Genomic DNA, 27,171 nt, shown 5'->3' on the forward strand with positions numbered 1-27,171 from the left:
CAGCACACTGGGACAACAGCACTTGATGGCTGATGTTGGAGAGCACAACTGAAGTTATTACAAGGCAGCCTACACACTCACTTCACCATCTGGATGACCTTTCTAAGGAGAAACACACCCAAAATCATCTGCAGCAGCCTATGTAACCTTGAGAACATTCCTGTACATCCAGGAAGTAATACACAAAGACAGGGAGAAGAGCAGCTATGACTATGAATTTATGGAAGCAGCTACAGAAGTTCAATGTGCTAGCAACAAGAAAATCTCCTGCAAAAACAACTTAAAATGACTTTATTTTTTAAGAATATTAGCACAATATTTACAAAATAATTTCATGTTTCATAAATAAAAACAGTTTCTTGGGTAAAGACTATAGATTATAGATATTTAAATGTCTATATATTTATATATACACACATATGTACACACACAAATGAAAGCATACAGTTATGAACAACTTTGGTTTAAATTACTGGTGGGAAAGGGCTGGCTAGGTGTACCAATGACTTTTTGAACTCTCACTTTTAAATTCCCACCTACAAAAAATCCAGCCCTTAATACAACAGGATGGTAGGTTTTTCCCCATTTCTGGGGCCCCAATTCTGCAGCCCATAGCGAGCCACTGAGCTCCTCAGGTTTTGACAGCTCCTAGGAACAGCTCGGCCTGATCCCACGGTGACACAGCGGGGTTCTGCTGCAGTTTGCTTAACAGAAATTAACATAAAGCTATTATACATAATTGTTTTTATAAGGCAGAATACCTCAAAAGAATTCCAGTTAACTTAGCTGCTAAGACTTTGAACTCGCCAGAGGGAATCACTAGTTATAAACAAGGAGCATTGCACAATACTAAATTAGTAAAACTTTTATACTGAATTGTAATGGAGAACCATCTCCCATCTTTAGTTAGGTATCACCGAGATTATGGAAAAACCTGCACCAAAAGATTCATCTCTAAGAGCTCAAACCTTACGTGAATACTTCCACTAGCAAAGTAGGCCAGTAAATGAGAGCCATACATGTTTTTCCCATATTTTATCGCATGGGTGACCCTCTTCCCTGCATCCAGTTCCACTGATCCCAGTGAGGGCTGACCCATAGCTTGCTTTAAAAGGCTCAGTCCTGCAGCCTTGGCAAGAGGGACTATTATGACAGCACCTACTGTAAAATATGACACCTCAATTTTGCTTTGTTAAATTCTTAATGCGACTCAAAGAGTTCAACGCACAGATCCATTGCAAATCCCTGCAACACGCACCCACAACATGGATATGAACCTTGGTTTGTAACATTCAATTCTGAGAACTGCCAAATTACTCAGGATCTTTAAAAACATGGATTTTATTACGTGACCGTTTGGCAACAGCTTTCCAAACCAACTTTTAAATTGTTAGAAGGAGAAAACCGTGTGTGCCTTTGAAATACAGTACCTTAGTACAAACAGGAAACAGTGTCAAGATTTCTACAAAGCATACGTAAAGTCCAAGAGCAGCCAACTATATTGGAACAACTCTCAAAGTAGCTGTAAAACATAGCAGAATCTCATGGAATGTGAAAGTCCTAGTAAACTGATTTTTAACCATATCATTAGATATATACAGAAACTGAGCTTCCTCACTCCTCATCAGCTCCTCCTACTTTGTATTTTATGTATTTGTGATGTAATGGCAGCAACACAAATCTGGGCCAGAAATTATATAGCTCTTTTCCATTCAAGAAAACAAGGTTTTAAACTGTCAAAAATATACTAAATAGGAAACTTCTATTTTTATGAAGCATCCGCGACTTTCACAATTTCATTGAGTTAAGAAAGCCTGAAATTGCTTCCAGTTCCACACACTGCACAACATGAACACACACAAGAACCACATTCAGCATTAAGATTACCAGCTCCTGTGCTCTGTAATTCCAGTGCTGAATTAGGCTCCAACAGCTGAGCAGTTTCTCATCAAAGGATACAGAGGAGGCATGGAGCCCTCTCACTGGACAAAAATATCAGCCACCAGAGCACACATGACTACTGTCCACAGAGAGGAATACTAACATCTCGTGGAATTAGAATTTGGTTAATAATTTCAGGAGAGCTGGGAATAAACTTTGTACTTATGCAACTTTGTGTGTAACTTTGTATTTCTTTAATAAAATCTTGCTGAATGTCAGAAAAGATGTATTTGTACAATCTCTACTTCCTGCTTGTATCGTACACATAAACCATACTTTGTCCATGCACACAAATAAAGAAAACAAGTCTAAATGGTATTGCAATTTCTGGGCTCAGCAGGCCCATTATCAAAGCGGTGACTAATGATAGTTTTTGAAAATAATACCACTAAGGATTACTGCAGGGAGACTCTGTACTGGACAAATAGTGCTTTTTTTATAGTCTCACCCTCAACCATCCCATATACAACATAATAAAAGAAAATAAAAATCACATGTGGGCAAACACACATCTTCCTTGCTACAGCTGCTGTGACTATAAAATTATGTCATTTATATCAAAAGCACTTTTGCCACACATGCAAAACAACTAGAGTCCTGAATTTCTTCTTGATGAGTAGTGCATCTTCAAGGCCACGGTGTATCAACAACGGTGTACTTTTTATATATGCATCACATAACTCTGCAGTTCTGGGAATTTAAAAAGAAAGAAAAAGAAATATTGTTTGGGAAGAACAGCCATGTTTTGTGCTGCCTATGCAAGTCACAGCTTACAGATTTTTTTTTTTTTTCCATTTCAAAATTGAAAGCACATTAAAGCATTCAAATAGTGGAAAAAGATGTTACTAACAACAAGTGATGCTTCAGCCTCTCCACAAAAGAAATGAGGACACTGTCTTGGAACTTCCACTTGTGAATTTAAATAAGCTGAATTGGCTCAGAGGCTCAGCTGCCTGACCCACCCTGTCCATATATTCTAATGCTAGTTTACTTTCATGTGCTATTTCATAAGCTGGTCAGCTTCAGCACCTGATTCATCCCTGCTTCAGTCTGTGTGTGAATTTTCCAGGGAAGGTTAACACAGAAGCAGGTAAAGCTCAATAGGTTACTGCCTCAAGCATGTGAGTCAGAGCATTTGCCTTCCATCTGTAAAACCTTCTGTCACTGGTTAGGAGCCATCTTACGGAGCAGAAAAAACAAACTTCTACCTCTATCCTAAACTAAATAGGTAGTTGACAATTTCTGTGCTTTTGGAAGCTCCACCTCAGCACTACAGGGTAGGTTTTCATAACCTAAATGAGACCCAAGAAAAAACGAGCAACTTATTTAAAATTCATCTCCAAGCAAAATTCTGCCTTGTTCTTCAGCAGGATGAGGTAACTGCAGAGAGCCCATCCTGATCTCCCTTCTGGTCTGCTCTACTGCAATGGACTGGCAAATATCTACTTGTTTCCTGGTCTCAACTCTGTCAAGAATAAGCAGTAACCAGTCCTGGAGCAGGCCCTGCCTTCCACTCCATCCAGCTCAGATTACACTAACTGGTATACATTTACCAACGTGTTTATGAGACACCAATGCACTTGTCCTTTTGTACTGTACAAGTGCTTGTATTCCTATTAGTTTAGATAATTATTACATGGGATATTTGGATGAATCAAATGTGCTAGTCATAAGCAACACAAATCGAAACAGCACATGGTATTTGTAAGGAAACCTGTTTTTAAAACTCATGCACCTTTTTCCAATTAGAGCTAACTAGTACCTCATTTATTTGCTCATTGTCAATTCATGCCTCCTAGAAACGGCATGCTAGAAAAGTATTTCAAGCGAGCTAACAGATTTGGAGTGAGTTTGCTCTTCCTTCTAAGTAGCAAAATGTTGTAATTGAATGCAGGAATACTAGGCTAAGGGTTCTAGTGATACCTCATGACAAGCTTGCTCAGAATTCAGGGAGAAACCTAAGTAACAACAGCATCAAGTGCTTTTTTATCCTATCCCATGAAAAGTACAGCTGCTGAATAGAAAAGACTCAATAGCACTGTTTTCATTTTCAAACTTTACCATCTAGCCTAAAATTTAAGCTCTTCAATGAGAGCAATCTGAAAAATAATAAATTGAGTGAAATCTGATTGGAATACAATCTAACAAAACCCAGAGAATCCAAGTAACAACTAAAGAGGGGGAGAGGGAGAGAAAGTTAATTTTAAACCAATTTCCTGTGAATTTCCATTGGAGATCATCAATTAAATGCAGCGAGAGAGCTTAGTTATATCAACAACAATAAAACAAAACCAAAAACCCCCCAAAAAAACCCCAAAACCCACCAAAACCACCACCACCACCAAAACCACACCCAAAAAACCAAAACCAAAAAACCCCCCACACCCAAATAGAACAACCAAGGAAACATTCCATGCATCCTAAATATACTACATGAGCAAAAAGGAAGCATAAAGCTATTTGACTTTCCACATTTGATCAGAAACACACCATTGCACAGTTCTCTCACTGACTCAACCTCTTCACGGTTTAGGAATACACATTCTTCCCCTATATTTGATATAGGATACATGTATTCTTTCTTTTCAATTAAATACAATTTTAATAAGAACAGCACCTGCCCTGAAACCTGTCCTCCAAGTTTTATTGATTAGCACTGGGTTACTCTAAACATCAAAACCCTCAAATGCTTAGCCATTGAAACAAGCATCTGTTAAGACTTACCATCATTCTAACATCACTCCTTTTGCATCTTTAAAAGTCAAGAAGATGGATTAGTAATGAGTGAAACAGAAATAAAAGCTTCACAGGTTAATATTAAGGTTAGATCTAAAATTCAGGTTAGAACTTGCTACTATTCAGCATGCCAATTAGTGAACATAATAGCAAAAAAAAAAAAAAATTCAAAGTCATCCCCTTTTCACTGTAAATCTCCCTCACCTTAAGTGCTATCTGTCTCCCAATACCATGAGAGTTTCCCCAACCCAAAGAAATATGAAAATAATAGAGTGGTAAGAACAGATTTTTTTTTTCTGTGATCATTAAGTATTTAACCTAAATAAATCTTTATGAATTAACATCAACTTTCAATACGAGTCCCTCTTCTTCCCTTAAAAGCTGGACATTTTGCAAAGTAAAGAGGGTGGACATAGTATAGTGAGATACTAGATTTGTCCTAAAACAGTCAAACAGTGCCTCTGGCTAGCAAGTACAGTGGCATAAAACAGGGAGTCTGGAGCTGCAGGCAATATTTTATTGAGAAATCAAACTCTTACTGACTCACAGAGCCACATAAGTTGCCACACTGATCTGCCATCTTAGTGTTGTGGTAGTGGGAACTAGAACCATCTTTCTCCATAATTAATCCCTTAATGAGAAGATAAACCTTGAATATCACCTACCATTTAGTGGTTCTTCTACAGCTTTCTGCAAAACATTTAAAAATATATATATGTATAAAAAGCCTTCATGTTTACTTCGGGCTGGCCACAGTTAAATTACTCTAATTGACATATACAGTAAGTAGTGATTCTACAAAAACGAAGAAAGCTTAATGTTAATCAAATTAATGACTAAAGGTCGGAAAAAAAATTTATATCAGTCAATAGCTGCATTCTCCAAGTAGTTTTTCCTTACTGTAATGTTTACCCAGATGAAATACCCCTAGGTGGCAGCGGAAGCCATGCAGATACTACTTTTAAGCTCTAAAACCTAACTGATAATTTCTGTCATTTGATCAATGGTTAGTAACAAAGCAGCAGGACTAAAAAAAGAAAAGAAAATTAGTAGCCAAGCAAATCAAGTAGGATCTCCTCAGAAAGAAATACATGACAGTTGTGCATTTAGTCTGGTAGACAGAAACAACACATGCAACCTATAGAAATGCTTAAAAAAAAAAAAAGGCAGTACTTGGTTAAGATGGCAAATTTCAAAAACCTTTTCACTCTCCAACTCAGGAAAATCTCAATTATAATTTTTAAGTGTGCCCCAGTGTCAGAATGATACCCTTCACCAATATTAAGTTTTCCATAGTCATTAGATGACACAGAATCAAAGTGTATTCTTAAAATTACTTCACACCTATTTACTGCCTCAAAGCACAGCAATATAGGCTGAAGAGCCCTTGATGGAAACAAGCAGCACATTAACACACTCCATTTTCCACCAGGAATTTCCCTAGCAGCCCTAAGTTCACGAACACAAATTCTATCACTTGAATTCCTCTGTATCTAGTCCTCAGCTACCTGCAGCTGCAAAGAACATATTTGTACTAGTTGAGGTTTCCAATGACCTCTAAGTTTTAGAAACTTCTTTTGATCTCATTCCTGTCTCCAATTCAGAGAGTAACATGATGTTCATTCCTGTGCTGCTGTGGCTATTTATTTCTCAATTCCTTGCTGCCGTGGAAGATCACCTTGTGAGGAAAGCAGCTCATAAACAGGATATAGTTCCCATCAAAGGATGCTATTGTGCATGCTGGTTTCTAGTTCAAAGTTTATTTACAAGCAAAACTAAGTTAAGGGAAAAAACCCGCCCTCCTCTTACCCTGGTGACTTCCATTCTACAAGCACAAGGATGTTATATAAAGGCAAGATTTCATTTTGAATAAAGCAGACTTTCAATTCACTTCTCAGCTCATTTTTATAACAGCTTTTAACCTCATTTCATTCCATTTTTTTTAAACTCTGTGCACTTATATTCCTTCCATAAAGAAAGACTAATCCTCTGAAATACCATTCCTTACAAGAAAAACGGATGAGCAAAAGCAAAGGAAATAAAAAAAAAAAAGATCTAAAAAATCTCTTGTCCCAACAGCAGTCAGCTCCCACTGTTAGAAACCATCTTCCTTCAACAGCTGGGTTTCAGGCTCTAGACTGGAGACCTGAAAATGTGTCTCAAATGATGGCCGGCATCCAGGAGGTGGGATGAGTTAGTATTTGCCATATCTCCCTGCTGCAAGGAAGTTTTACTGGTATTCTACAGCTGCGCCTCTTTCCTTGCTTCTGGAAAACACCAGAAATCAGGCAGTTCACATTCATGGATCACTCAAAAGCACTGTGTAAGTCTGTGAAAATTCCTGTTTTGGAAATTATTATTCTACAACTCAAAACTACCAACTGAAAAACCTTCTTTAAAAAAAACAAGGTATTTTTCAATTTGTTCTGTGTTACCTAAAGACAGGCACTTTCTTTTCAGAAGGTCCCATCAAATTATGGGGCATTACAGGAAAATGAGAAAAAAGTTCAAGGTTATGCCATCTGTATAGCCAGGAACTGAAGAGAATACCAAAGGGTTCTAGTGTACAAGACCACAGGAAAAAACCTTTTAACTCTTTCTTACAGACCACCAGGATGTTTTACACTCACGGTAATGAAAAAGCTTTTTAATAAGGTGAGCAAAATGGCTTTTAAATATTCAGGTGGAAGAGTGCATTGTGAAAGAACACCAAACTCCCACCACCTTTTAGTGACAGCAATGGAAACTCCATTTGGGCACAACAGTCAGAGTAGCCTTATGTCAGGCTGGCAATTACAGTACTAGAGACACACTCAATAGGGACAATGGAGACCACCAACTCACTCAACATTAGACATCTGTTACACAGCCAGAACTGTTGCTTGCTACCAACCTGGTCTGAATTCGAACTAGTGAAGAAAGGTTCAGTATCTCACTACAATCCCCTGAGCCATCTAGTCACCCCAAATTTATTAATTTTAAGCTTACCCCCGGACGAGGATGATCTTTCATTCTGGAACCTAAAATAGTTACAAAAAAGTGACCAAGCAGATGAAAAAACGTCACAATCAACCAAATAAAAACATAGAAGCATAGAATTGTTAAGGTTGGAGAAAACCTCCCAGAACATCAAGCCCAAGCAAACAGCAAGCCCAACCCAAGGAGCATCACCAGCACTAACCCATGTCCCCAAGGGGCTAAACATCACTTCCTGTGATCATGATTTCACCATGTCCTGGGCAGCCTGTTTCAATCCTTGACCAACCTTTCAGAGAAAAATTTTTTCCTAATATCCAATCTAAACCTTCCCCAGCACAACTTGAGGCCATTTCCTCTCATCTTGTCACTTGTTACCTTGGAAAAGGTATTGTCTATTCATAAAACTTGCAACAGAGTTGTAACACACAGAATTGCAACTTCCCTGTCCAAAGGTACTCAATTCTATGATCTGGAAATCTTAGAGCCTCTAAGCACTGTTCTGTTTAGGAAAAAAAAAAATCTTATCACATACAGCATGTGAATTGTCCCACTCATGCACTCAGCTCTAAAGGTGAATTAGGTTACTCGCTATTCATTCTGCTTATTTTGGCATGCTAGAATCTACCCCAATAGTCACATTTGACTTCTTCACCAGCACAATCAAACCAGAAATGCAACATTTAAGCAGACCATGAGCACACAGCATTGAATACTATACAAGTTTCAAGAAGTAAACCAAAGTCAATAAAATAAAAATTTATTGTTGTTATTAAGAGGCTTGATTCACATCTGCCATATTTTTGACTCATCTTCATTTAACCTGCATATCAAATATTAGGCATTCTGCCTTAATTTCTTCTCCACTGGAAATTCTCCCTGTCTCAGGGTCTACTTCTGGCCATGCCCACACATTGTGTGCACACATTAACCTGGGAGACTCAATGGTTCAGTGCAGACTTGTGACTGCACTCACTGTAAACACTTCAGCAACTTGAGTCTGGAAGTAACATATCCTCAGTTGCACAGTTCTCTGTCCACAGAGGGTGGACAACAACAAGGTGTTTCAAGAGCCTGTGCACAGCTGGAAACCAAGGCTTCTCTGACCCAAGCTGCAGAGTCCATGCAATGTTATGCTATGGTGTGCCAGCATTGCAATCACACAGCATTGCTGGGTTTTGCTTATTTATCACATCTTTAAATCTCTCATCTCTTTGAGATCTGATGAACAGATCAGTTTCTGAAACAATGCCTTGCTATGCTTTTCTCCTGGGTTTTAAAATTAAGCAGGAGGAAAAACAGGGTTCACTAAAATGAAAGGTGCACGTTCAAATGGCTCTTCTTTTAACCTACCTCTAACTAGTGCAAATCAGTAGGCAGATTTTTGCTTCTTTAAATCCATGTTTTGATAAGCTTTTGTCACCACCATCCCACAACCCACTCTACAGAATCCTTTACACCCTTTTGCTCTCTTCATTCTAAGAGCCAGCTGGCCAACTGTGTAAATGCAGAACTTAAACAGCAATATCCCTCCTACCACTGAAACACTCTTACTTAAGAAACCTGGCTGTGTTGATCTCGAAACAGTTTATGATGATAAACTGTGGGTTTCTTAACTCAAGATTCCCCACACACTCTGTGAAACAAAGCCAACACATACAGACAACTTTTCAATAATTTTTAAAACTATGTAACTGTGAAAGTACACCTTGTGCTCAGGTAAATTATGTCTACTTGAAAGGAAAATAATGCAGAATATTAGGTGCTACTTACCCATAATAAACACGTAAGCCAGACTAAGCAAACTTGCAATAGCCATAATAGCTGAGCCAGCAATCAGAACAGACCCATGTAATGGAGGACAGGCTGGGAAAAACACAATAAAAGAACTGTGTCAACTGACACCAAAAAAGCACAAACTCTTATTTTCAGATATAACTGCTTAGTAAAATAAATAAACCTGATAAAGACAGGCATGTTTAATTTCACTTTCAAAGCTATCCCAGAACTACTCCTGCATATTTCTTTTTTTGTATACATTCTTTAATGATACACAGGTGTTGCAGTGTGAAGCAATATCCTGTCCCAGTTCCTCTATCAGGTGTGCCAACCTCTTCCTTCCCCTCCCCCTTGCCCCCTTTCCGAAGTGATGTCCATCAAGCTCCACATTCCAGTAAGGGTGTCGTGTGATTGGCAGAAGTTCAAAAGATGCTTCTCAGACCTGGGGTCACTGGCCTGTCCAGGTGTCATTGTCCCCTGAAACCCTCCCCCTCCTACCTGGTTGGTGGCTCACCTATCCTTCCCCCCCCCCCCCCGCCCGTGGGCTTAAAAGACACTGAAACCATATGGTCGGTTTTCAGTTGGAGCTGTTACCAAGATTCAGAGCTCTCTGACCCTGGAATAAAACTCTGGATTTAACCCTCCGGCGGAATCCGCTCCCTTTCCTCTTCACCATTGCCTGAACCTTTTCCACTAGAGGTAAACTGAGTTTCTACCATGCCTGGACTTATTCCGAGTGCCCAACTGCAACTGCCAGCCAGCCAAAGGTGTCTCTGAGGTGAAACACCACAGCTGTTACCTTTGGTCCAGAGCAGGGCTGGACAAGCCCAGGCACATTCCACCTAGCAATATTGGGATTTTATTCCAATACAGAGGCATATACTGATTTATCCTGCTTAGCTAATACATCTTCAGTCCCAACTGTAATGGCCTGTAATTGTATTACATGACAGAATACAATACTGTTGTTGTTACAACTATCTGTCAACTCAATCCAGGACAGGGTCACTGAGCTGAACTCCCAGAGATACAAGTAACACTACAATGTATGTATTGGAGAAGAACACCCTGAAAAAAAAACTAGGGACACTTTGCATTTACAAGCATTATAAAACATCCTCAAAAAAATCCTTGCATTAATGCTTTACCAGAAATCTCTCATCAGTTTATTTTACTAATTTAACTTACAGAACTTACAAATACTTCTGTAACTACTAAACAAAAAGCATAAAATTCAAATCACAACTCCACTGAAAGGGCTGTCATTTCACCCAGATTAGACAGATCTTTAGAAACCACTTCAAGGAGAAATAAGAAATAGGTCTTAAGTCCCCAAACAAATCAACGACTAAAATGTGTACAAAACAATAAATCAGGAACATAAAGTGCCTACAAGGAACACAAATATGTATTCTCCTACTAAATATATTGCCAAGGACAACTAGTCTCAAATTGACCTTTTCCTCTGCTGTGGGGTTCTCTGGTGGCACAGGGGAAAGCAGGGAGGGGACAAAGGGAGACCAGGGGCAGGGATAAGGGACATCACTGTGTGTGGTGGTTAGGTGGTGTTCCTTGACCACAGTGACAGTTTTTTGAGTGATGAAACAGTGTCAGCCACAACCCCACTTACAACAGCCTGAGAACAAACCCAGGTTTACTGTTTCTACATTTACCTTCTTAATGTGCTTTACTGGTATTCATTGAAATACTAATGGACTCATCTTAGCAAAGAATTTCTGATTTAATCACTTAACATGTGAAAATTAGTATTACTTAATTTCTAAATACCCTAGGCCCCAGTAACAGTAATAGTCATCTAAAATCAACACAAACATGCAAAATTAAAACAACTTTTTTTTTTTAAAGCAAATGCTCACAGAATGCAGTCATGAAACTGATGTACGTAATACTTGCTTTAGGCTATTCTTCTTTTACCTCATAAAAGTATTAGCATGGTAGTCCTAAAGTACATTTACAGAAGTTACTAGCTAACATTCCATATAGTGAAGCCATTTTCACAAAGTTTTAGTGTTAGAAATAAACAAACATCAGGTGTAGACAAGAGTAAAAGATACATTTTTCACAGAAGACTTAACTGCTTACCTGGGACACACAGTGCAAAACCAACTACAGCAATTATAAACCCAAGAAGTTTCAAACCTATCAGAGCCAATGTTGCCTGCAGTAGACTGTCAAAAACTGGGGAAAAAAGAAATAAAATTATAAAATTTAACTACAGAGATGTAAAATACAGATAATTGCATAAAGCTGGAAATCAGATTCTCCTACATTCTAAGCTCAGCCAATCAGCATGGTAACAAGCCTACAAGTCACTGCAAGTCAAGGCTCCTGTATGTATACACACACATACAATTATATATACATATAAATAACATTATAATCAAACAACAATTAGAAAAAATGGAACCCACATTCTCAGAGCCAATTATCCAACCCACTCCCTAAACTCAGGAAGGGTGAGCAGAAATCACTCAGCTGTGCTACCCTAAATTTCACTGTTCAAGTATGTAACTTCTACATCTTCTGTGAAGCAACTCAGCCCAATAAACACAAGCTAAATATTTTTTTTCAAGATACTATAAATGTGATGAACCCAGGGTGCTATTGTAGGACCTGTTTATAAAAATCAGAATATTTTGCAGATTATGGGAATAGCTCAGTTTGCTTCAATCCATGTGTTACGAGTAAAGAAATACTCACCAATTCCAAACATAACGTACTGAAGCGGTACCAAAATGACAGCAGGGATTACAATTAGGCCAAGACCAGCCTGATTCCGTACAGTATAGCCATCTGCAAACATTTTTGTGGGAATCAGTAAAATCAAAATTGTTAACTGGAGTAACGCACAAAGCAACAAACATAACTCATTGGCATCACCACATTTCCCACTGAATGAACCAGAAGTCACTTTCTAGTCCCTATTATTTACCCGAGGCAAGAGGATAGAAAATATACATAAATTTTGAGTCAGTATCTTCCTATGATCACTTGAGGGCCTGACAACTCCAATGCGGTTTCTGCTGTAGTCTGTATATTCTTTTTATTTAAAAATTAGTAGATGGCAATTAATAGGTGGTACTAACTTCCATACTACAGAATTGAAGAGATTATTTTCCGCTCTTGTTCCCTTAAATTGAGAGCAATTTTAATCACTTACCTTGGATAAAAAGAGCAGCACCTACACCAGCTACAACTGCAAAGATGACAAGTGCTACAATAATGTACACTTTCCTCTGAGATTCAATTTCATATTTTAATCCTTAAAGAGACAGAGAGGAAAACAATCACTCAGACACACCAATTCTCCCACTGAAATACACAGATTTATGACTCAGACTGTTCCTAAATAAAGACACCCAAACTCCTAAAATTTACAACTATATCCGCTCCCAAGATTTAATTTGTTTTTATTGATCGATATGGTTAATATGGCTTACTCAGAAAAATTACACCTAGCATCAGGGTTCAAGTCAAATTCTCACTTTCTCCTTTCACGCACTTCAGCTGACATGTTATCAGAGCAACTCTGGGACATGGTACAGGTTAATTCAGGCAGATGCACTGCTAATATTTAAATGTTACAGTAAATTTTTTACCCAGGTGAGTGTCAAGAGAGGGATTTAGAAATTCCAGGTTTCAGTCTCTTCTTTATGACACTGTGTGAGCTCAGACACATCACATCAACTCTGTCCCCCCAGAGGAACTTAAATCCCAAAAGCCGATCCTGTAAATGAAAGTCCCAAAACCCCACCTCAAACAAACCAATACAACACCCCCCCAACGCACAGAACCAAGAAAACAAACATTTCTGAACAGCACAAAGAAAAATCATGCCCAATTTAACAACCTATTTAAAGTGTCATTGGTGGATTCCCAGGTTACCTAAAAGAGTAAAATTTAAAGAAAAAAAATGCACCAACACAAAAAAATCCCAACAAACAATAAGTACACCCATATTTATTAAGTTACAGATAGGACACCTCATTTCCTCACAAAAGCCAAGACTTTTCAATGAATTGCCCAGGCGCAAAAACAGTGCTTCTCCATGAAATTACTATTTTCCTAAATATGTTGGAAGTTCTGCTAGGAATGCAGGGCAATGACAAGTCCTGAACACATCAGAGTTCCTATACCATTATAAAATATGAAAATCAGGAATATAACAATACAGAGATAAAACCATTTTTTAAAGTATGTATTAGTTTTCAACCTTGGACCATAGATAGACCTTTGAAGAGTAACACTTCAAGAGATTCCCAAAAAAGTAATAACGGAAGTTATACAGAGATAGCTGAATATTATGTGACTATTACAAACCACTCTCAGTGCAATTACTTTCCATTTCTTACGGACTTGGCTCTTAGCTGAAATGTTTCTCTTTTTTTTTTTTTTTTGGTTTATTTTTTAGAAGTCTACAAATTGAAAAAGGCTGAAAAACCTCAAAGACTAAGGTAACAAATTGCACCATCTGAAAGACCAGGACACAAAGCATACTCTGCATTGCAAAGATGTTGGACAACAGTGTGTGAAGAACATCTAAGGATGTCTGTCACTGGTGAATTGATGCATTGCCTCTAAAAATATTTAACAAAAGCACTGATGTCAGTATTAAATTATAACTAAGCCAGTGCTAAAAGACTAATGAAAAGACTTACATTAAGAAGAGAGCACACCATCCTTCTATCATATTGATTTCATGGCCATATAATGAAACATTTTTGAATTATTCAATACTGTCATGGTGAATCAACTGCGAAGAAAAGCTTCACACATACCACGCCTCTGTGTATTATCTGGATCAATTTCCACACATCTCTTAGATGTGAGTACCACCTTTCATTTTACATGGATGCCTTTATGCATGGAAGTGATTTCAGGACAAATCAGCAACTGCAATGGATTAAAGAGTAAATACTTACCAATAACACTTAACTGAGCTGCACATAAAATAACAAGTAAGCACATCAATGATATGATGACAGCCCTCTCCACTAGAAGGAACCATGATCCTAGAGAATAAACAAAGAAAAATAGTAGGAAGAGAACAAAAACTGCAGCTATTTGCTTTGTATTTATCATTCCTCTTAGGCTATGCTGTAGATTGCCCAAAACTATATGTAATTCAGCATTAATAATTATAATTGGCTAAGAAACCTATGTCCTCTACCTTTGTATTTTTCTGCGCGACAACCTACTTTTTCAGGACTTCCAGCCATCCCAGTACTTCCCAAACTGGAACTATTAACTTCCACTGGAGCAGAGAATATGCTGGTGCTAATTTTTAGCACTACAAGCTACTGAACTTGTGGAACGACAAAAATCTCTGTAAATCAGAAAAACAATATGTAGGTTAAGCAGAGAAGATATGAAAGGTCCAATCTGATGCCTCCTCAGCCATTCCGTTCTACTTTCAATGGCAGTAACTCCGGAAGAAATCCGGATGTGTGGTAAGGAATACAGGAGCTAGCCTAAGTGAGAGGGAAACAATTTTAAGTCCTCCCAACATCATCCATCTAGATTTTTTTCCCCCTGCATTTTGGATGCCTTAGGCTGTTCAGTCAGTCATGCTTTAAGACCCTGTAAGCCACCTTCCAACATAAAATTCTGAAAATATCTCCACTGAACTAAAAAATGCAGTTAATTCTTGCATCTCTGCTCATATATTCATTTAGGTTCGCTCAGTGGAATCCAAAGCTTCCATTTCTTAGATTGTATTTTCCATCATTCCTCTGCCTACACATTTGCTTCCAAAGAAATTTCTAATCTTTATTTAGATGCATTTGTTGCATTTTTCTCCATACATAAAGTTGTATCTCTTGCTCCAGAAACATGTAATTAAGCAGCAATACCTCACAATTTTAAATGCCAATTAAATACCCTAAGGGCAGCTTCTAAGCTCACCAATTTCCTTCTTTCCCTCCCCTCCTCCCACAAGAGGTCACAGAAGTAGATACAGTACATACAACAGAAATACAAGGCAAACATTAAGTTGAAGGCAAGAAAATGGAGAAATTGCTTCTAACTTCTAACTCGCCAAAACAAGGTTGATTCCTTGAATTATTTAATGCAAGGCTTTTTGCTTCATTCAAATATTGAAAAAGCACATCAAAAAAGCAACTAATATTGAACAGTAACTCGTAATGCACAGTGGCGACTCCCTAGATAAACCAAATCCCAGTGATGCTGTTTGATGCAACTGAAAATAATTAATGAAAGTAACTGCAAGCAGAGACTCTGAGAGCCAATTCACTTCCTCTGCAGCATTTCCAGCTGACACTATCCAGTGCAAAGAGAAAGCAACCAAGAAGCCTGATATCTGCTGGGACTTCAGCATGCAACACAGAGCCATGTGTTGCATGCTGAAGCCCCAGACTCCAGGTCATGGAGTCTGAAAAATCTTCCTGTACAGAAGAGCTTGCAATACTGCAGACACATGCAACATGCAAAGAAGAGGAACTGCTGAAAGCATCTTCCTGGAAATATACTTCCCTTACTCTGGTGCATCATAGTAATCAACTGAACTCCTGGTATAAAGGAGTGTTTTGAGAGCCAATATAGGGCAGTCAGGTCCACGCTAAGAAGAGAGACTTCCAGACTGGGGGAAAGAAGAGTCAAGAGAAGAGTAAAGGAAAGGAAACAGGGGAAAAGGCAAGGAAGAAAAGAAGAAATGAGAAGGATGACGAAAGAAGAGAAAAAGCAGCAAGAAAAGAGATGATGAAGAGAGGAAAAAGAAAAGGAAGCAGGAAAACTTGACAGTCACTCTCCTGATCATGAAAGCATGTCTGTGCACAAAGATGGGGGCACTTGCACAGAAATCTTGCTCACACTCTTACCCACTGCCTAGGTGAATCCAGGAATTCTTTAAGAGAGATGGAGGATAGCTGGCTCTCGTATGACTTTGTTAAAGCATCAATTGGAACATGCTAGTAGTGACAGCATGAAATCATTGCTCAGAAATGACCCGGTGAAGACTGGTACAGGATTTCCATTATCCACTAACCCTTTACAAAACTCACTCACTAAACTTTCTTCGATTAGCTTATTGTCTCAAGAGTTTCTCCAGAACACTGAGGAGGAAGAACAAGCAACCAAAAGTTGTGTAGAAGAACTGAGAGTGTTTTCCTTCACCCTCAAACATAAGTGTTACATTTTCTAGCATATACTCTCAAACCTAATGCAACCTCAAAACTATGAGTTTTTCACTAAACATATTTTTCCTTTGGTCCTTTGTCGCCGCAACTGACAACTAGAAAATGAAATTAGAAAAAATTTATCAGTTTCCTGCTCTGTTGTCTTTATACCAATTTCATAAATATAAACATAGAGAAAATAAAATTTGCAAATGGCACTTGATTCTCCTACATTCTCAAGCCTTGCTTCTTCTTCTGGAGAGCAACTGAATTGCATAAACAGCCAAAAAAGGCTGACTAAGCTGTAAGAGAATGAAGGAAACAGAAACTGTTTATACCTCTTCCCTGTTTTTGCAGCATTCTAAGAAAAAAATTACATTCTAGCATCTTCCCTTTCAGTGGCTGTGCCTTTCTCAATTTCAGGATCACATTTGCTATGCAGGGTATATGGTAAACTCAACAACCAGACCCAGCCGAGAATTACACAAGGGCCTGCAGCAGGACACAACATCTGTTTGAGCTTCACAAATATTTTATTGTGAAATGCGAGAACTAATAGCAAAACCAAAAAAAATTCTAGAGTGCATGAGTAAGGCTCCATGTGCTATACATATGCAACACATTCAGTGCTTCTGAGCAGCTCTCCAGAGGTAAGTCCCCTGTGCAAAACAGAAGAACAGGGCACACCTATGTCCAGTGAAATTGTCACATCTGCATAGCACTGGACAGATAACACAGGTACAGCAGAATCCATTATCCAACAGTGAGGCACTGGAGAACATGGTCTGCGACTGACAAGATAAAGTAAAACAGCTCTCTAGATGAGAAATTCATTTAGTGGATCTCATTCATTTTAACATCACTTTAAACACCATCTTTTGAAGATGACATTTAATGCTAGAAAACCCAACAAGCTGCCATCTAGCAGCAGCATCTTCAACCTTGCTAGAAAACTGCCTACTTTCAGACTGAGTTTTAGAGCTCTTAAAACAGAATTTCTGTTAGTTCTATCTGTAGTCTTCCAGCAGAGTTAAAGGTTGCAAGAAGCAATTATTCCAAGAAAAGATCTCTGCAGACACTGTGATGGATGTATACATTTCAGTATTACGAAGATGATCAGAAATATGTCACATAGTAACATGAGACTGCTGAATATTTCAGCATCTACATAATCAAAAAGATGTGGGAAAGCATAGATTTTCCTATATGGGACCTAAATCATGCACAGACATTATTACAGAATAAAAAAATGTGTTCAGAGTTTTCCCATGGAAGCACTCCCCTCTAACTTAAACCTAAATAAGCCATATTAACTTGCAAGTTAGAAGGCCTGGGTGCTACATATTTTGTCTTTAACTTTAAAGGAACCCATGTTGTTACCATGTTCATTATTTTTATCTTTCCCTTAAGATTTTGTTTGCTTTCCCCTTCCAATAGGTTCTGAAACAATAGCAGGTGACTCACCTGAGCTGTTTTTAAGTTCCATTTTTATTTCTCCTTCTCTGTTTGATTCTGTTACTTTACAGCTGTAATTTCCAACAGTTGCTTGTGCACTGTCAATCACCAGTGAGGCCACACCCTTGACTAATTCTGGCTTGGACAGAAGTCTTGCAGATGAAAATGAGGGATGAACATTTAAATTCTTGTTTCCTCCATGATAAGAAAAAATTATAATTCCTTGCCTTTTCCATGTAACAAACATGACATTTTCATTGTTCTGCTTTAGATTAGTCACGTAACAAGGTAAAACTACGGTTTCATTACAGTCATTTTTTTCTACAATACTTGTCCCAGAGAGTATCAACTGGGCAGAACCTATAAAGAAAAATGAAAATGGACACATTCAGAATTATTTCTTAATACTCAAAACCAAAAAGAAATAATTACAACAAGTGACTTGGGAAAATAAAACAAACTCTACCGTGAAACCACAAAAAGAGAATCATGCTTTAAGGGATCAACAGAAGATGAAAAAAATTATTATAATTCTACTTACTACACAATTCTAATTCTACACAAATTCAAGCCATTCTCACATTAATTAAATATATAGATACCATAACCTATCATACATTAGAAAAAAAAAATTGGGTTGCCATTTATTTACTTGGACACTTCTATTTCACAAGGGGAAATACTGTCTGGTTTCTGCAAAGCATACAGATAACATTAACTACAGACTGTGCCACTGATGTTCAGTTTTTTGCTGCTGATCACACAAAGTATCTATAAACAGAGGTCCAGGCATCAGCTCCAGCCAAGCTCCCTTTACAGCTCATTAAGGACACAGGGAAGAAAGTCTCATTATTACACTTCTGAGAAAAGGCAGGGCAGCTTAGTCAAGAAAGCTTTGTCACTTGTTCCCTCTTATCTCTGAAGGTGGAGCCAAATGCCCATAGGTTTAGATCATTTCTTGCAAATTCTCTCTTTTCCTTTCCAGTGGAGAATGTGCACACACAATACCATATATTAAATAAGATCAGTACTTAGTATTTGCATACACAACAAAATGGAAAATGGAGAATTTATAAAAATCACCAACCCGTACTACAAATCACCATGACTATTGTCTCTAACAATCACATTCAATGCAGGTGAAGAAAAATATAAACACCTCAAAGGATTACCTCACCATTGCTGGGTTTTCCCATCTCTCTCCTACATGGCATCACACCTCTAAAACAGTAGTACTGACTGACAACTGTTTCAAGACAGAACTCAGCCCTATGCCAAGACTTTATCAGAAATGAAGATTCATTCATTAGCTCTTAAGAATATAAAAAATTGTAACAGCAGTATATAAATTACATCAGAAACCAGAAAAAATAGGTTAATTAAACTAGCTTGGCTGTAAGCTATGAAGGCTTTGAATATTTTATTTTCTCTATTTTTCCTTGTTTGTATGAAATCATAACAAAAAGTTTAATAGCTTTCTTCATAGTAATTGCTCCCCAAAGTCCCAGAGCCATTAATAATTCAAAATGCTTTACTACAGCCAACTGATAAAACCAAATATGGGAAAGGATATGAGAACCCCCTAACACTGTAAACACTGAGACTTACACACTGGAACAGCTCCAGGGACTTCAGGGAAACTTATATTCACATGTATAAAATCAGCTCAGAATGATGGTATGTATTTAATGACTAAACTCAATGAGGGCAAGGGGAGAAAGGAAAAAAAAACAAAAGGAAAGGGAAAGAAAAAGTTATGTCACTATTTGCAGTAGCTCTTTAATTTTTTTCTCCCCTCAAATCAAGAGTCTCAGATCACATTTAAAAAAACCACTAGTTTTAAATATTGCTTTAATATTCTAACACTATTTCCTGGATTACTATTGAATATCAAAAGCTTAAAATAAACTGGCTCTGTATATGTTATGCATGACCGCACTTCACAATGAGGAAGAAGTATTCTCTGGTTTACTCATTGTGTTGCATTTTTAAACTAATAAAAGCAACAAAAGCAGAACAAAGGGAAACCATACATAAGCCTCAACCTATGCACTAATAAAAATCAAACGTAAACAATTAAAACATTCAACGGTTCTTTGTGAAATAAATTTCACACCTGTTTCACACTATATCATGATAATAACCGTTGGAATTTTTCTTCTTTTTCAGAGCCAGCATGCTTGCATTTTTGCAGGCTCTGTCCTCTGTGACCCAGCTGCTTTGACGGAAGAGGTTGTGTGGCTGCTCTCCCACTAAAGGGAGCCCCACGGCTTCCTGTAGATGGTACTTCCACTACCGACTTCCCAACAATTCTGGTGCTAAGAGGAAGCCAAGAGAACCCTCTCCCACCAGTTACCAAATCCTGCAGGCAATGGATTACTGGGTGGGCTCTTCGCCTCCAACTTTCCCGTAGATTATCATCTTAGAGGTGTCATATGAAGGTGGCAATTTTAGAGCCTTACATTACGCAGCGTGGGGGCTTCTGAAGAACTTGCAGTTGCGAAGCTGCCACAGAAAGGCTCTGCACATGCAGAGCAAATTCAGAACTGCTGCACACAGTTGGCAGACCTGGTTAAGCGTGGTCACTGCACCTGATGGGAGCCGGCCCTTCTCACCTCCTCACGCAAACCACGCCGGGGCGCTTGACATTTAAGCCAGTCTATTGCTAACCCCGGAAACCAGATTGGGATTTCGACAGGAGGTTTAAGCACGCAAGTTTCGATGTGCTGCTTACTGACAGAACAACACTACAGCACCTGCACCTCGCTGAAATCTTTTTAGCCCCGTCCCCCTACCGAGTTTCTTCTCAAGGCAGAGAAATAAGAATTTAAGATTGTGCAATGTCAGCTGCACTTCCATGGCACACAAACACATTAAAGATCAAGAAACGCCGCCAACCTTAGACCCTGGGCAGCGGGGGACCAACATGACACTTTCAGGAAAGCTCAGGGAGCTGAGCCTCCGCTAATGCTCAGGGAGGTGAGGAGCAAAGCTCTGGGCACGCTGTCTCTCCTCTCCCCCGCAACTTCTGCGGGGAGCAGCCCACCGCCTGCCCCGGGGACAATGCGGGGAGCGGTGGGGACTGGATAACAGCGTGTGTTGTGGGCGTGTGTGTGTGTGTCCCCGATCCTTCCCAAAGCATGGCGATCTACCACGGCGGATCCGCGCTGCCACACGCGCCGGCTACCAGCAGGAACAGCCGGGAGTTCCGGGCAGGAGCACCGCGAGTCCCCTCACCGAGCGGCGGGGGGACGGGCGGCGGCCGCTCCGCCCCGCTGGCCCCGGGACTGGCCCCAGTCCGCCGCCACCGCCACCCGACCCTCCCCTTCCCACGCCTCGGCGGGCGGCTCAGCCCTTCCCTCGCGCCCGCCTCGCACCCCGAGGGCCTCGCCGGAGACACCGCCGCGGTACTCGTGCCGGGATCGCACGGGATGCGCCTCGGGGCGATCGCTGCGGCCGCAGCCGGAGCAGCCGAGACGACGAGGGAAGGGGAGAGAAAGGCAGGAGGGCGGGCACGGCGGGCACTCACCTGCGCGCAGGGCGCCGAGCAGTACGGAGGCGGCCAGCAGCCACATGGCGGAGCGGCGGCGGTGGCGCGGCCCGGCGCAGCGACGGCTCGAGCAGCGCCGCAGCGGGCGGGCGGGCGGCGGAGGAATGGGAGGGGGGGCGCTCGCACCGCTGATTGGCTGCACCGCTGGTGCGGGGGCGGGGCCGCCTTCGCGGACAGCCCCGCTTCCCCCCCCCCGCCCCACCTCGGTACTCCGCCGCAGCCCGCGGGAGTTGAGCTGCGATAAGGCTTGTTTTTGGTGATGTGTGGTGTCTTTTTAAAGTGATTAGCAGGACGTATATCTCACGCCCGCCTGAGCTCTGCAGCCGCGGTGTTGTGGATCGAGTTTTCCCGCACGCACAGCGTGGCGTTCGGGGCCGCGTAAAATGGCTGCCAGGGGAAGATGCCGGCTCCAATAAAAGGGGAAGCGATGATAGGGTGACTCCTCCATCGCTTTGTTGATTACGAAACATCTTGATTTGTTGAAGGACAAAAACCCCGTTGGGGTGGGGAGGGCAGCAGCCCGGCGGGGGCGGGAGGGGACGGAGGGAGCACTTTGGTTTCCCCCGTCCCTTCCCCTTAGTCAGCTGACGTCGGGGCTGAGGGCATCCTCCTTATCGCTAAAAGCCTGTGGAAGAGCAGCTTTGCCAGGGGTGCGTTTGCTTCTGGCTTTAGTCAAATGCACTAAGTGCAAGTGAAACACAAAGTGTTCAAAAACACTGAAGAACTTGTGATGAGTTGTTGCACTTAATCTAAAAGCGAGGATAAATGCTCCTTTTTCCTATTTTTGCAGTAATACATACATTTGACTGTTTCAGCAAATGTTTCAATGAGGTGGTTTTCTTTTTTTCAGGAGTAGCTTTTCTTAGAACTTTTAATGTAGAGTTACCTTAAAATTTTGAACCTATACTGTTATAAATGCGAAGCTTGACTAGGCCAATATTCAAGCAGCAATTGATTTATTAATTAATACGGTAAAGTATGAGCAATACAGCGCTGGGTACAGTGGGGGAAGTTTTCCATCCAACTGCACACGGATAGTTGGGGCTTACAGGTATTTATGAGGATACTCCTAATGCTTTCTCAGCATTTTCTGTTCCAAATTTTTACTCATCAGCAGTTTCTAGTCCCAATTTTTACATCACAATTCTATACACTATTGTGATTTAGTTTTTCTCAGGATGTATCCTAGAAAAAGGAGTATCCCAGGTGGTGGTGGTTCGGTTTCTGAAAGAAGGAAGAAATCTCCCAGATGGTGAGGTCCAATCTCCAGATGTGGGTCCACCTTTTGATTGCAAGGACTATAAATTTCATAACAGCAATGTCCAGCTTTCCTTGGTCAAAACTATTAATCCTTGAGTTGATGTTCATCTTCCTTTCTCAAGCTGCATGTTTCCTTTTTATATATTCTAAAGCTATAACTTCAAGGATACTTACTACAAGAAATACTCTAAAATTATATTTCAAAAGGTTATTATTGCAAAACTCTTTAAGGCTTAACTACAAGCAGAAAGTTCCTGTCAGAAAAACAACATCCTTAAAGCTTTAATTCAAATGCTCCTGAATCAACTTAAGACTTATAAAAGTTAATTGGGAACAAAGGATAGGTTCAAAGGCCTTCTTTCATGCTTTATTTTTCTCAGTTATTATTAGAATTCATCTTTATAACTGTCCCATGGTCAGTTTCCATGCATATTACAATCACAAATACACACATTGCCTGTATGTACTTGACACAAAACACAGCTTTGTATTTCATGTTGTTCTCAAACATACGTGTTGGTGAGGCATTAAAAAAAGGACTGTTAAATATATTTGGGGAATACACCTTTATGTACATTTATAGATATGTTTGTATTTACAATGTTGTTACAAGTCCCAAAGTTCAACAGAGAATGAAAGCCAGGGCAGAATCAAAGTTCTGTGATAAACTGAATTTCCATAGGTTTTATGTGAACACGGATTTACTGCATTTATGGGGTTTTGCAACATTTATATTGGCTTTATATTGGGTGGGTCTACCCCACAAACACCCCCTTGCTTCTTGAGTCTCTATTCTCTTAAATTCTCCCCCGGCAAATTAATCACTCCCTAAGTGATTAATGGGTGCCAATGCCTTGGCTGCCGTGTTTCTTTCCTCCAGAAATTCATAAAGCTCTCAGACATCCTCTGGCATTCAAGTTTAGTAAAAAACCTTGAGCTGTGGGAGCCATCTGACTCAAGAAATGATGGAGGGGGCTGGCACAAGGCTGCTGATCCTGCTCCTGCCAGACTGACTCAGATGATGTTCTCTGGAGGCCAGAAAAGACGAGCTGGAGCAGGGGGTAGCAGGGAAGGCATGTCTCTGTCCGCCATAGCTCGTATCTGTATCTGTGCCCTGCATGTCAGCACGTTGATAGCCACAGGCACTGGGGTCCCCTTTGTGGGGAGCTGTGCAGCATTTTCTGTAAGAAAACCTGGGATGCTCTCCTGCTGCAAAGAGAAGGCTACATCTGCAGCACACACTTGTCCCTGTTGCTAAGGTAACACATATCACACCCACACTGGCCTAGAAGCAAAACAGCGCGCATGGGAAATTTCGGAGGGCCGGGAGCCTTGCGTGGGAGAGCACTACTCTCTCAGGTGCTGCTGCCTCCTGTACTACCAAGCCGAGTCTCACAAATCCCTCAGAGATAACTCTTTGCATGCAGTTTCCCTGATTGTGTTGGAGGTTGCTGTGCCATCCAGCTAGGTGTGCACCTGAAATACTTTGTCTTGTACTGCTCTGCCTTCTGCTGCCAAGACATGTCTGCAATGCCTCTGCTTGCTGATGGTTTTGGGCAGCAGGACTGTGCAGAACAAGGCAGTTCAGATGCCCACTGAAACAGAAGTTGGGCAGCTCTGCTTTCTGTTCTGAACCAGGAACACAGAGCAACCCCTGCTGTAATACAAGAGCTGCATGCTTTTAACCCCTTTCTAACATCACTCTTGTTTTGCCCAGCAGTACATGGTGTAGAAGCTCACAGAGAAACACAGCAGCTCTGAAAAGCACAGTTGCTGTCACAACGCTGTGTTTAAATCCAAGTCTCTCATTTATGACTTTCAAGGCACACTTCTGGTGTTTAAATTAGGCAACTTATTTTATTACCACTACTAGGCACAGATCTGCCATTTCATACTGTTTTACAGCTCTTTGGAATGCCATTGATCACTCTCTAGGGTCAGCAAGCTGTGACAGGCACGAGTCACATACAAAAACCAATGTACAGGAGGCAGTGGCTGCTGTGGCTGGCAGCAAACTGCTGAAGAGTGACATAAAAGCCTGAGTGCCTGAAGCAAAGGGTGTCAGTAGCTGTGATTTGTCAAACCGACTGTGAGGGCTGTCTCCCTTGGCAAGAAATGAAGTGCCCAGGCCTCCGTGTTCCTGGACTCACTCACCACAGGTATCCAACCCTAACACAGAAACCACCCACACCCAGAGCTCACAAGGCAGCAACGTGATGGGTAATACCTTGTTCCCTCAGGCTCCACAAAGGATTCACAGAGCAGCCTTTTATTCCTTTCGTTTCTGATCTGGAAACCTAAGCGTGCCGAGGTTAAATGAACTGACTAAGGCTGCATAATTAGCTAGTGGCAGAGCTGAGAATAGACACCATCTCCATTTTTTCAGACCTAACATCTAACTCTCAGGCCCTTCTTCGGGGCATAGGCAGGCTAGCAAAACTATATATCACAGCTGTATATAATATGACATTTTTAGAACAGGCTCAACTCAGAGCTTACTATGGGTCTGGGAAAAAAAAAAAAAAAAAAAGAAACCAAACCAAAACCAACAAAAACACAGGAAAAAAAATTTCTTTTTACGAGTGCTCCTGCCTGGATAAGAAGGTAAAAATGGAATTCAAGTGACATTTATAAATATTAATGGACTTCTAAGCACTAGCAGATTAAATAAGTTCCCAAGGGCCAAAGCCTGAATTAACTTTGAGTAATACTTGCTGAAGACTTAGGCAAAAATAAAGCAATGCTGTGAAGAAATGTTAACCTTTCACAGATGTTTGGTAGGGCTAAAATGCAGTCATTTGTCTTCCATTTAAAAACAAACTGTTTTAGGGAAACAGTGCTTCTTTCATGCTCCCAAGTCTCCCCTTCTTTGCTTACTCTCTTTCTACTCTTGTTGTGTGTTTGAATGCATTTTTTTGCAATTTCCTTTCTTCAGCTGCTTCTGTAGCTGCTGGGATTCATTGGGCAACTTAGTGATGTTAGTGACTTAGTGGGAGACAAGAAAACCTGTTCATTCTTGCTCAACAGAAAGCACTCTGGGAAAGGTTCAGCTAACAGTGTGATAAAGGGGGCAGAACTCCAGCCTGTGAAATTCTTCTGCCATGAGGGCTTCTGAAAGCAGATTTGTGTTCCAGGTCACTGAACTCCTGCTGCAGGCTGCAGCTGAGACAGCCGGGTAGACAACCTGGGGGTTACTTGCAGCTGCCCTCCACTTACATAAGACCTGGAGAACTGGATCAGGTTATTGACAAGCCAGGAGGAATTACATGTCATGGTAGCTAGGCAGTGAAGATGGTGATCTGCTTTCATCCTAGGCATTTTGCTCCTTCCAAGAACGTTCTGTAATGGTGAAGCAGTATGTCTTATTCCAGGGAAAGGTTCAGCTAACTTACTTGGTTCTCAAGGGTTCTAGAAACCTCTCATTTCACACCAGATTCACTCAGAGAGAGGGTCAATTCCTCTAAAATATTTAAGGAGAAATGTCCACAGCTTTGAAGCTGTTTAAAGACATGACTTCCCATGCAGTGCAAGTCAGAGTCCCTTTTGATGTCAGAGAGAATTAGGTTCTACCTGTCCTCAAATATCTGGCTCAGTCACGTAAATGTATTACAAAGCTGGCCTTAGCAGCTTTCATTAGTGGCTGGCAGGTCTCTGAGCACAGAGAACACACTGTCCTCCACACTACGAGTCTTTGTTAGCAGTGCACCCATTATATTCAATTAGTCACAGCATGGAACATATGCTGACCGTGCCTTGCACTTTGCCTGTCTGTCCTGCCTGGGGGCACCTACCAGCCCAGCCCAGCCCAGCCACCACCCAGGTTCTGCACCCTGCAAATACAGGCCCAGGGCAACACAGCGCCACTGCCTGCATCAACATGATATCCCTGCATCAGAGCCAGCAGAAAAAAGTCTGTGCCTGCTCCTGCTCAGCACCGCAGCCACAGCCACACTGATGTCCCCTATGAAATCACACCTCTGGACAAGAACGGTACGTTTGTGGGATGTCTGCTGAGACACCCGTGCCCACTGACTCTCCAGTGCTGCAGACTGGCTGCCTGCCTACCTTCAGCCAGGATGGGCTGAAGATCAGCTGAGGCCTCCCAGACTTCCTTGACATGGCACACTCTCAGTGTGGTCTTGTGCTTTGTCCTCTCCCTCCTCCTCCTCCTTAGCCCCAACCCAGTCTGCTGCTGTCTTTTTACAAATCCCATAGAAATATAATTATCATGGAGATGTCTGCCTCTGGCAGTTTTTTTCTTTGAAAATAATTATAATTGGCTGTGGCGGTTAAAAACGTATCGGTGTAGACAGATGACAG

At 40.7% G+C, this 27,171-nt stretch overlaps 1 protein-coding gene across 5 annotated transcripts; it reads right to left on the reverse strand.

Annotated features, from left to right (window-relative positions):
* Positions 1–265: 265 nt before the first annotated feature.
* On the reverse strand, positions 266–21,725 carry CD47 (CD47 molecule). 5 transcript variants are annotated; one of them, XM_030234024.2, is made up of 11 exons: positions 21,571–21,725; positions 18,051–18,401; positions 14,376–14,465; positions 12,614–12,715; positions 12,154–12,246; positions 11,536–11,631; positions 9,427–9,519; positions 7,666–7,697; positions 5,343–5,367; positions 4,666–4,693; positions 266–2,631 (listed from the first exon to the last, which is right to left on the reverse strand). In XM_030234024.2, the coding sequence occupies exons 1-10, from the start codon at positions 21,614–21,616 to the stop codon at positions 4,668–4,670; spliced, it is 954 nt and encodes a 317-aa protein (XP_030089884.1). In that variant the 5' UTR covers positions 21,617–21,725; the 3' UTR covers positions 266–2,631; positions 4,666–4,667. The 5 variants fall into 5 exon arrangements, with proteins under 5 accessions (XP_030089884.1, XP_050842265.1, XP_030089886.1 ...); XM_050986308.1 differs by lacking the exon at positions 4,666–4,693; XM_030234026.2 differs by lacking the exons at positions 4,666–4,693; positions 5,343–5,367.
* Between the last annotated feature and the right edge of the window lie 5,446 nt (positions 21,726–27,171).

This window comes from Serinus canaria, chromosome 1 (assembly GCF_022539315.1).
Source record: "Serinus canaria isolate serCan28SL12 chromosome 1, serCan2020, whole genome shotgun sequence".
Lineage (NCBI taxonomy): Eukaryota > Metazoa > Chordata > Aves > Passeriformes > Fringillidae > Serinus > Serinus canaria.